The 11,325-nt window shown below is 56.5% G+C and overlaps 1 protein-coding gene across 2 annotated transcripts in view; it reads left to right on the top strand.

Moving 5' to 3' along the window:
• Positions 1–3,267: 3,267 nt before the first annotated feature.
• Positions 3,268–11,325, top strand: part of MLLT1 (MLLT1 super elongation complex subunit) — a 68,127-nt gene continuing 60,069 nt past the window's right edge. The window contains exon 1 of one of the 2 annotated variants that reach the window (XM_045491718.1): positions 3,268–3,353. In XM_045491718.1, the coding sequence (XP_045347674.1) occupies positions 3,342–3,353 (12 nt within the window). In that variant the 5' untranslated portion in view covers positions 3,268–3,341. The remainder of the gene's footprint in view (positions 3,354–11,325) is intronic. The other variant, XM_045491716.1, reaches the window with a different exon arrangement.

Raw genomic sequence — 11,325 nt, 5'->3', positions numbered from 1 at the left:
CAAGCAGGAAATCTGAGGGAAGGTCTTGGGTGAACTCGAGACTATCCAGTCCCCCCACCCCCCCGGCCCCCTGGCCCGTAACCTCTCAGTGAATGGTTTTAGCATGTGACTTATCTGCAATGGCTGTTTCATTAGTGGTTTCAAACTAGTGATTTTGCTATCATCCTTTCAACATCATCAGCTGGTGTTTTCCTGTGAAAAGTGCTTTTCCTCATCAACCGGGGCTGGTTTCCTGCCATAAAGGCACGGTAAATAAGGAGGGGGTGCAGTTGTCATTTTCAAAGGTGATGAATGAGTTCTGCTGGTGTTGTTTTTAAATGTTTGTTTGTTTATTTTGAGAGAGAGCACGTAGGGGAGGGGCAGGAAGGAGGGGGACAAAGGCTCTGAAGCGGGATCTGCGCTGACAGCAGAGAACCTGATGCAGGGCTTGAACTCACGGACCACGAGATCATGACTGGAGCCGAAGTCAGATGCTTGACCGACTGAGCCCCCCTCCCCCTCCAGGTGCCCCATCTGCTGTTGTCTTTTTTTTTTTTTTTTTTTAATCTATTTTTTTTTCAATGTTTATTTATTTTTGGGACAGAGAGAGACAGAGCATGAACGGGGGAGGGGCAGAGAGAGAGGGAGACACAGAATCGGAAACAGGCTCCAGGCTCTGAGCCATCAGCCGAGAGCCTGACGCGGGGCTCGAACTCACGGACCGCGAGATCGTGACCTGGCTGAAGTCGGACGCTTAACCGACTGCGCCACCCAGGCGCCCCCTGCTGTTGTCTTAATACCATTATGGACTCATGGATATATTGACATGTTCACAGGGTCAGGAAGTCTATTAATTTTTTATTGTGGTAAAAATAGACATAACAAAATTTGTGATCATAACAGTTACCCGTGCACAGCTCGGTGGCACTAAGCACATTCACGCTGTCGGGCAACCGATCCCCACCCTCCATCTCCAGAACATCTTCATTTTCCCCAAAGGAAACTCTGTCCCCATGGCGCACTGACTCCCCAGCCCCTCCCCCAGCCCCAGCATCCGTTGTGTTACTTTCTGTCTCTACGGATGTGACTCCCCTAGGGACCTTTTATGAGTGGAATCACGTAGGATTTGTCCTTTTGTGTCTGGCTTGTTTCACCGAGGATCATGTCCTCCAGGTTCATCCAGGGTGCAGCGGGTGTCAGAATTTCCTTCCTGTTTAAGGCTGGGTAACATGGGTAAAAATGGACCACATTTTGCTTGTCCATTCGACTGTTGATGGAGATTTGGGTTGTTGCTCCATTATTCTTTCCAATGCTTAAAGGGTTACGCCTGAGTTAGTGGGAGCTCTGGGGAAGTAGTTTTGAAAACCCCCAATAGTTCAGAGTCTAATTCCAGGAGAATTTCCCAGAGAGTAAGGGGGAGGTGGCTGGGTTCCCGAAGCTCCTCTTTGCAACAATTGTAGCGTGAAGGTTCTTCACTGCAAGTTACTCGCACCCCCCCGCCCCCCCTTCCCGCCACCTCCAATTTTTGTCCCTTTACCTGGGGCAGTGCTTCTGAAATTTGAGCAAGCTTCACCATCATCGGAAGGGCTAGTTAAGCCACCCTTCTGTGTGCTGACCATGCACCTGGAGTTTCTGATTCCATAAATCAAGGGAGACTAGAATTTGCATTTTGAATAAAGTTCCCGGGTGATGCCAAGCCCGCTGGTTCAAGGGCCACTTAGAACTACTGATCTGCCGGGGCGCCTGGGTGGCTCAGTCGGTTAAGCATCCGACTTCGGCTCAGGGCATGATCTCACAGTTCGTGAGTTCGAGCCCCACGTCGGGCTCTAGTGCTGACAGCTCGGAGCCTGGAGCCTGCTTCACATTCTGTGGCTCCCTCTCTCTCTGCCCCTTCCCTGCTCATGCTGTGTCTCTCTCTGTCTCAAAAATAAATAAACATTAAAAAAGATGAAAAAAAAAAAAAGAACTACTGATCTGCTTACGCCCACCCAGTTATAGGATTAAAAAAAAAAAAAAAGCTGTACCCACATTAAAGTTGCTGCTCATCTTCTCAGTGTGTTCTTCATTTCTACCCCCCAGCACACCTAACCCTAGATTAGAAGGTGTGTTACTATGACAGCATCTGGCCTTCTTCAGAGGGTTTTTTTTTTTAATGTTTATTTATTTTTGAGAGAGAGAGAGAGTGTGTGAGCAGGGGAGGGACAGAGAGAGAGAGGGAGACACAGAATCCAAAGCAGGCTCCAGGTTCAGAGCTGTCAGTATAGAGCCGGATGCAGGGCTTGAACCCATGAACCGCGAGATCATGACCTGAGTGGAAGTCAGGAGCTTAACAGACTGAGCCACCCAGGCGCCCCTATGAGAAATTAAAAATAACTGTACAATGGTCCCCAAGTTGCAGGCAGAAGTCCTATTGTCCGAGAGACAAATGGCTCGCATGATCCTGAAAAAGATGGCGCATTATGTCTATATCTCATCTAAACAAGGTTTACAAACTGTGAAATTACACGATCACGGGTAAATTTAAAAATCGGTTTTAGAGGGATTAGCTTTATAGATTTCATGGATTAAATGAGAGTTTCTTGGTCATTTTAATGCAGCAGGTTTCAAATGTGTTATCATTCAAATCGGCCTGACCTAGCGTTACATGGTACTGAGTGTCCCCGTTTCCCCGATGTGCAAACTAAGACTCAGGGGGAGGAGCGAGTCGCCCAGGCTTTCCCTGAAGCAGATTTACGGTTCGAGAGCCCAGAGCCCATTCCATGACACCGGTAGTAACACGTGGCTAGGAAACAAAAGTGGTCCTGATGCTCCCACCCCAGAGCTCGAACCGCCACTTCAGCCGGACTAGGTTAGGCTCAGGCCCCGGGAGCTCCGGCCACGAGGCAGCGCCCCCTGCGGGCCGCAGTGCGCAGGCGCGGCGCGCCCGTCCCGCCCCCGCCCCCCTCCACGTGCGGCGCACACCTCGCGCTCCCCTCCGCAGGGCTCGCCTCGCGCCTCCCTCCCTCCCTCCCACCGCCCCTCCGGTTCGGGCTTCCCATTGGCTGCGGGCTTCGTCCCTCCGACCGCAGCCCGGCAGGCCCCCGCCAGGAAGGAAGTCCCGCCCCACGAGCGGCCGTCCGCGCTGCCGGTTGGCCCGGGAGGCTGCCAGTCGGGGCGGCAGGCCAGAGTCGGCGGCGGGGGCCCGCGGTCGGTGCGCGACCCGAACTGGCGGTGGTTTCCGGTTCCGCGGGGCTGGCGGGCGGGCGGGCAGCCGGGAGCGGCGGCGGCGGCGGTGCCTGACAGACAATGAGGGCGGCGGGGCGGCGCTGAGCGGCGGCGGCGGCGAGCGACGCGGGGCCCGGGGGCGGGGCGGGGCGCCAGCCATGGACAATCAGGTGAGGAGCGGCCGCGCCGCCCCAGCGCAGCCCGCCGCCCGCCCGGTCCCCTCCCTCCCTCCCACGACCCGCCCGCCCGGCCCTCCTTGGTCCCGGCCTCCCCGCCCACACTCGGCTCCCGCCCGCCCCGCTTTGTGCTCGCCCGCCGCTCCCCCGGCCTTTATGTGGGGCGGGGGCGCCCCTCCCCCATCCCGACCCCGGCCCGGCCAGAGCGCCTCGGACTTCTATGAGGACCCCGGCCTGGCCCAGCCCAGAGCCCCCTGAGACGCCCCTCGGAACCCCAGTGCAGCCCAGACCCCCCCCCCCCCCGCCCCGGGATGCCCCCTTGTGATCCCAGGCAAGCCCAGAACGCTCTGGGACGCTCTTCGGGACCCCGACCCAGGCCAGAGTCTCCACAGGCGGCTCAGACTCTCCTGGGACTCCCCCTGGGAGTCCAGTCCAGCCCAGCACCCTTTGGGACACTCCTCGGGCCCCTGAACCAGCCTAGAGCCCCCACTGGTGGCCCAGAAACCCCTGGGATGCCTTTTGGGACCCCAGCGCGGCCCAGAACCCTGCGGGGACCCCAACCCCCACCAGAGTCCCACAGGCACCCTTGGGGACACCGGCCCAGTCCAGAGAGCCCCACAGCTGTCCCCGGGACCCTTCAGATTTGTCAGATCTGGCCCTGTACCACCCTTCTTTGGATCCAGGGCCTGTCTCCTTTTCTCTCTGGACTCTTGGCCCTGAGTTCCTTCAAACTCCTTGAGCCCGCAGCCTAATGCTGCTGCTGCTGCTGCTGCTGCTGCTTCCTTAGACCCTTGCTGGGGGTTGAAATCCCCCTCCTCCCAACCCCGCAGAACCCCCAGAACCTTGGTGCAGCCCCCTGCTTCCTCTAACCTAGGCCCACCCTAAGCCTTTTTATCCCTCGTTTTCTTCCAGGGCCGAGCCTTTGCTCCCCCTTGCTCCTGCCACTGCCTTAGCCTGAGTGACCGTTTCCCCTCGACCTCTGGCTAGGGTCTGGGTTTTTCACACAAGGACCCAGGCCTGCGTTGAGCCCACCCCATCACCCCCACTTTGGATTTGGGCTTGCTTTCTCAGCTCCCTCTGGTTTCAGGCCCTGCTCAGTCCCTCGGCCCCTAGTGTCTGAGGGGCTCTCTTTCAGCCTTCAGACCAGGCCTAGGGGCATTTTCTGCTCCGACCTGGAGCCCCCCAAGCCCTCTAGACACCAAATGCCTCGCTCCCCTCAGCTTGGCTCCTCTTTGCCCCTGCAACCCTGGTTTACGCTTCCCCGCATTTTCCCCCAGTCCAGATCTCAGTCTGCCCGTTCTGAGCTCAGCTGGCTTCCCTTCACAGACCTGCAGTTTCCCCAGCCCCCTGTACCTCTCTCCTTGAATTCAGGGTTTCCCACTTCCCTCCAGCATCCTCCAGCCTGATGTGTTGGCTTTCAGCCACCGTCCCCTCCCCTCAGCATGCCCCGTGTCCCTTCCCTCCTCAGCATCTTGGAGCCTTCACTGGGAGCCTTGCTTCAAACCCAGGGTGGCTCCCCAGATTCCATACGCTTTCCCCATGGCCCCCCTTGCCCTTCTGTCTGGAAACCCGGAGACAGTTGTGTCAGTTGAAATAAACCCCAGGCCGTTCAGGCCCCTGGGGCCCCCTTCACCAGCTCTGCACCGTCTCCTTTTCAGTACCCAAGCCCCTAACCCTCTTCGGGACTGTTGCGGCCCCCCGACCTGGGGTCATTTATTTCTTCATCCTTCCCCAGTGCCCGTGGCTTCCAGGGGCACGGGGCCAGGAGAGGCGGCAGTGTGGGGCTACGGGGGTGGCAGCTGAAATCTCTGCAGTCAGTCAGGGCAGGTTGGGGCGTCCCTGGCGGCTGGCGCCACCGAGGCGGTGCTGTCTGGTAAGGCGCTGTGTGGCTGGGAGGTGTGCAGGCAGGAGACCGCCCCTTGCCCATCCCGGTCAACTGTGGGGGTACAGGATCGCTGAGGCTTGTGCTTGTGGGACCTTCTCACCACGATCTCTCTTTCGTCTTTGGCGTTGCTACCTTTCTCTTGAGAGGTGGGCTGGAGTGGTGGACCGTGGCAGCGGGTGTGAGTTCACTTCTGCAGGGACAGAGCCTATTACCTCCAGTCTGTACTGAGTTACAAAAACAAAACAGAATATACCTTCAGGGTCCACTTGGAATGGAACCCACCCGTGGGAAAGTCATGTTGGGTCCCGCTCAGGCATAGGATGTGGCTCCTGCCTGTCACCCCACCAGCCGGTCAGTCCCCCAGGGAGGTATCTTAGGCCCAAGTGTGTTTATTCCCCTGTGACTTGCTGGGCCCTGGCGGTCTGGGTGGTTGTCATTTATGTAAGTGGAAGGGTGAGGGTGGACGGCATTCTTGGCCTGTGACAGAGAGAGAGAACGGTCTTGCTTCGGTGGACTGGTGAACTCTGCTGGGCTGGTCAGTGAGAGCCCCACTGCTCGGTGTGTAGCCACTAGTCCTTGTGGCTTTTTACGTGTCAATGAACCAAAATGGAAAAAGTCGATTTCTGCGTGGCACCAGCCACATCTTAAGGGCCCATTCACTGTCACTAGTGAGCTGCTGGCCACCTTAAGGCACAGCTCCGAGAGACAACATTTCCCTCATGGCAGAAAGTTCCATAGCACCATAGGTGCTAGCCTAACTCCTTGCAGAAGTATTTGCAAGTGAACCCGATCCCACGGGAAAGTGTGTGGCATTCCGTAGTCTGATTCTTTATCTCTGGCTGTGTTTCTGCAAATTTGGGAGAGGCCCAGGAGCTCTGTCCCTTCGTTACAGAGAGAGCAGTCTCTGGGAAGACAGGAGAGAATGGTGTCCTCTACCCAAGTGGGTGACTTGGCTGTGAGCATCCTAGGACTTGGGTGCGGGGCAAATGCTTTGAACCCAGCAGAATCTCAGCTTTCCCTCTCTCCCCTGAGTTGCCCCAAACCTGTAAATGCCTCAGTCCGATGGGGAACAACAGGACTTTCCCCCAAGGGCCTGCTTGCTTCGGGAGGCTTTGATTCTCCTTACCTTCCTGTTGTGTTCTCTAGAACTTTCCAGCTGAGAAGGGGGATCCTGCGCTTTGCTCTGCGCTCCCAACTTCTCAGCATTGAAATCCTTTCCCCGTGGCCAGGAAAAGTCCTTCTGGCTTCCTTTGCCCTGACTGTTACCCACCTATTTGATTCCGCCAGCCACCCTACCTAGTCCATACTTACAGGTCCATTGTGTGTGGGGGTTGCGTTTCTTTAGGGGGGAAGAGTGGTGCATGGGGGGAGGCTTGTGATTTATCTCCGAGGATGGAGGGGAAGGAGTGGGTGTGGGTGAAGGCTGAGCAGACGGTGAAAGGATGGAGAAAGGGCGATGGGGGAGGGTCTCTGGTCACAGGGGTTGCCTAGGGGGATCTAGAAGTCTGGGTTCTCCCAAGGACCAGGGAGTCCTCCCTTCACAGAAGCATTGGGCCTGTTCCCCGAGGAGGGCGGCCGACCCGTTGAATCACCCAGTCGAGTTGATATTTGCTGCTTCTCCCAAGTTTGAATTTGGGATCCGCCTGCCGTTGACCATCCTCCGTTGTTCCAGAAGAGGAGGTTGGTTTTTGACCGCGATGGCCCATTTTACAGACATGGTCATGATGGAGCCTCAGGACGGCCCCGGGAGGTGTCAGGGCCAGGTGGGATTCCTAGGTAACTGTCCTTTTCCCAAACCTTGCCGAGAAACGCTCAGACTTGTGCAGAGCACTGTTCTCCGCCACCCTGCTCTGAAACTGTCACCGGGAAAGTTGACGTGCCAAGTGGTTTGTCCTGAAGTTAATACCCCGCACAGTACTTGAGGTGGGGACCAGAGTTCTGTGCGCCTTTACATCCATCATAGTTTCTAACACAAAGTCTTGCACTTAGCTCTGCCAGCCGTCGGTTGAAAAAGCAACTAGGGATCAGTCCCTTTGTAACGAGGCCCATCTGACCTGGCGACGGATGCCTTTATTGGGGTTGTGCTCGTTCAGAAATCTCCCAGCACTGCTTCCTGCAGAACTTTGGTGACAGCCAGTTCTCCATCTACGTGTCTGCGGGCATCTCAAATGGATGTAATATAAACCCTGTCCCAGGCCTCCCTGGCAGGCTGGTAAGGGCATTCTTCCTGGGCACCTGAAAACCAGGGATTGGGGGTGTCCTCGAGTATCTTCACGGTCTACACACTTATCCTTAGTTTTCAAAGAGACGTTCACTGAGTTCCTTCCTTCTTGTCCCTTCGTCATTAACTTTGTGCCCTGGGCCAAAGGGACGAGGCCCGATGAGTGCCGTTGTTGGCCACCAGCCCCCTGTGCATCCCCAGTGAAAAGACCAAGGCCTGATGCAGGTGTTAGGGGAGGTCCCCTGCCCTCGGCTCTGTCCCGCCTCTGTGTGGGCAGTCTTCTGCTTGAGAGGATTGTCCCCGAGGGATAACCGTCATGTCCCCATCTTTCTCACCTTCTGATCCAGTGGCTGCTCCTGAGAGCCCCCAGCTGGGTCTGGGGGAGAAAGTTCTGCCAAGAGTATCTTATTTGGTCTGTGTTGCTGTCGCTCTCTGAGGGCCAGCACCTTTTCCCGTTTCTGTGGTGTGGACCGGGTCGGTGGCAGCCCTGCCGGCTCCAGCCGGACTTGGCACGGTCAGTCGAGGCTGATGAGGGGAGAAGGCTCTTGGGTGTTCCTCCTCCTGGGAGGGGAGGGGAGGGGACTGTTGTATCTGAAGGAATTGCATGCAGTAGCCAAACTCCAGGCCTAATTATACCACTTGGTAAAGTACGAGTTCCCTGAGGAAAGGGCATCATCTGTTGAAGAGAATTCCCACCAGGAACTCAGGGGCAGTCTTCCAGATAAACTCGTTAAAGACCTGCCTTCTGGGGCCCAGGCTGAAGGCAGGGTTAGTGGGATATGGGAAGAATCTGATGAGGAAAGGCCTTGGGAGCTGGGGAGCTGTTGGAACTGGGCTGGTTCGCCCTCTTTGCCAGGCATTGGCCATTTGAGCCCACACTGGGAGGGACCTATACTCTTCAGTGACGAAGTGCCTGGGAAGCTGCCCTCCAGGATCTGTTCGCCTGGTTTGCAGGACTTAGCATTATGGCCCTTGGGTTCCAGTTGATCTGGAAGGAGGACAGTGCCCTGCCGAGGCCCTTAGCCCAAGCCTAGCTGTCCCCAGACGGCCTTCAGAGCCCTTGAGCTGCTCTGTCTCCATCTACAGACCTTCCAGACGATCTCCCAGAAGTAAAATGGTCAGCTCTTTCCAGGACAGGCCTGGAACGTTCCCCCCTTTGTTCCCAGCTTTTGTTAGGGGAGTGGGTGGCAAAACAGTTCCCGGGTGCTGGGACATGGCAGGAACTGAGGCCGGGTCCCCTGGTCCCCAGGGGCCAGGTTGCACAGAGCGCCTCCAAGCAACAGGCAGGACACATGGGATTCATTCCTTCCAAGACCGTTGAGAGCTTAACCTAACCGGTAGTTAACCTCTTTAGCCAGGCACCCTTCCTGGAGAAAGAGCTAACTGTGTTTCAGTTCTCTGGTTCTCATGCATGGGGCAGGAGTCCAGGTGGAGTAAGGCAGGAGGGGGGCAGAACCTTGAAGGCGGAATTGGCTTAGTTGTGTTAATAAATTATCATGACTTGACAAGTCGGAGCAGTTGGCCGGGCTCAGTGTCTTGCTTGCCTCCAGTGCGAGTAGCCCGAATGTCTTACTGAATCTGATTTCTTCTCTGAGATAGTGGCCCAGAGGTTGTGTTGTGCCCCTGTCTTTATTCGGGGGAGCGTTCCTCCCCTTAGTGCACCAGCATGTGCTGTCGTTGGCACCTCAAGGCTGGGGGGTGTCCAGGCTGAGTTGGTGCCAGCCCCCGGGGCCTAGATGCTGCCCGGGCAGAGCTTTGGGCACGGTCTGCCAGCGACAGAGATCATCCAGTGCCGCTTCAGAACCTTCCTGTTTACTTTGGCCTCTGGAGCGTTCTTTTGGCACTTTGTTCCCCCTCCGACGAGACTGCGGCCTTCCATTCTTTCTCAATAGCTGCCCTGCCCCTTGTGTGCCCCGGGTAGGAGCCCCAGCTCATCAGAAATGCTGAGAAGGCAGCCAAAGTTGGAGCGGCCCGATTGGTGGATTGCAGAATCTGAGGCGACATCGCCTTGCGTAGGAGTTAACTCCGAAGAACCAAAAGCCACAGTCGTTTGCCAGTGTACTGTTAAGATGATATGTATTCAGTTCACCTGTAACCCTTCCCGCAGTCCAGCGAATGTCTCCCGATTTCTCTGTGAGGACACACCGGCGAGAGGGGCAGAGTTTCTGTCATGCGTGTAAGGGCATCTGGGGATTACAGCCCATCGGGGTCAGGGAAACACTGTTTGGGTTCGTTGAACGTGGCCCATGTGCAGTGCTCTGCAGAGGGAGGCTGGTTGATTTGAGCATTGCTTGTTTATCTAGACGTTTAGTCTCTCGCATCTAGCTTTTGGTGTGTTTCCCCTTGAGTATCCCCTGTCGCCTGTCCCCCTCCCCCCCGACCCCCTCCACTGCTTGGCAGGACCCCAGTGCCCTGGGTCTTGGGGTTGAGCTGCCTCGTGTCCCCTCCATCCACTCTTTTGTTTTTAATTTTAAGTTTGTTTGTTTATTTATTATTTGAGTAATCTCTACACCCAGCGTGGGGCTTGAATTCATGACCCTGAGATCAAGAGTTGCACGCTCTTCTGGGGCGCCTGGGTGGCTCAGTCAGTTGAGCGTCTGACTCTTGATTTTGGCTCAGGTCGTGATCTCATGGTTGGTGAGATCGAGCCCCGTGTCCGGCTCTGTGCTGACAGTGTGGAGCCTCCTTGAGATTCTCTCCCTCTCTCTGCCTTTCCCCCATGCGTGCACATGCGCTCTCTCAAAATAAATAAATATGAAAAAAAAAAAAAAAAAAAGAGTTGCATACTCTTCTCACTGAGCCAGCCAGGCGTCCCTCCGTCCAGTCTTAAGCCCTACCAGTTCTCCCCTTTCAGACTCGACCAGATCTCCTTTTCCAGCCACTCCCTCTGGTTGCTTCCTCGCAGGCTTGTTGTTTGTCTGTCTGTCTGTCCTTTTCTGCCTTCGGCCCAGACCGTACACAATTGCCGGGGAACTTTGACTCAGATACCGTTTCCTCGCATCCATCATCTGCGTGCAGTTGGCTGCCATTCCTGCTGCGTGGAGTCTAAATGCTCCACCCCGACCCTCACTCCTCCCTCCTGTGGCCCCGGACCCTGCAAGTCCCTGCGCTTTTCCCTGTGGAGCCCTGCAGTGACCGGCAGCCTGTGCGGGGGGTATCCCTGCTCTGTGGTCGACAGCTGGCTCACTCAGCGCCCGGAGCCTCCCGCCAGCCCCTCCCTCACTGGGCCTGCCCTGTCCTTCCCAGTGTCCTTACTGGTTCCTCCCCTTGGGAGAGCACCACTTACAATTTGCTGATCTAGGAAGGCTCTTTAGTGTAAATTCTCTGGTGTCATCGATGCCCCGTGTGCTCCCGAGTTGGATGTGAAAGGGCGGGCTAGATGGGGTCTCTGCGGAGGCAGCAGTGAGCAGCCCGGGAGCCGGCCTGGGGTGAAGTGGGCGCGGCGGAATTGGCACACAGACTGCCGTGGACCCTCGAAGGCACGCTGCCAGCTTAGGGCCCGTTCCTGTGTTTGTGTGGGCACGCACACACCTCGACACGTAACTTCCGTGTAGATGGCAAGACGTACTCAGACCTGAAAAAGCTTTAAAAAGCGGGGGGGGGGGGGGTCACCTGGGTAGCTCGGTTGACTGTCCGACTTCAGCTCAGGTCACGATCCCCGGTTTGTGGGTTTGAGCCTCGCATCAGGCTCTCTGCTGTCAGAGCAGAGTCTGCTGCAGATCCTCTGTTCCCCCCCTCTGTACTGCCCCTCCCCTGCTTGCGCTCTTCCCCAAATAAATAATAATTTTTAAACAGCTTAAAAGGGGAAAAATAACGGGCGTCCTGGGCCTGAGGAAACACACCAGTGGGAGCCGGGAGGT

Source organism: Leopardus geoffroyi, chromosome A2 (genome assembly GCF_018350155.1).
Source record: "Leopardus geoffroyi isolate Oge1 chromosome A2, O.geoffroyi_Oge1_pat1.0, whole genome shotgun sequence".
In the NCBI taxonomy this organism is placed as follows: domain Eukaryota; kingdom Metazoa; phylum Chordata; class Mammalia; order Carnivora; family Felidae; genus Leopardus; species Leopardus geoffroyi.
Note: the sequence above shows the minus strand (reverse complement) of the source record. Positions and strands in the feature narration are given on the sequence as shown.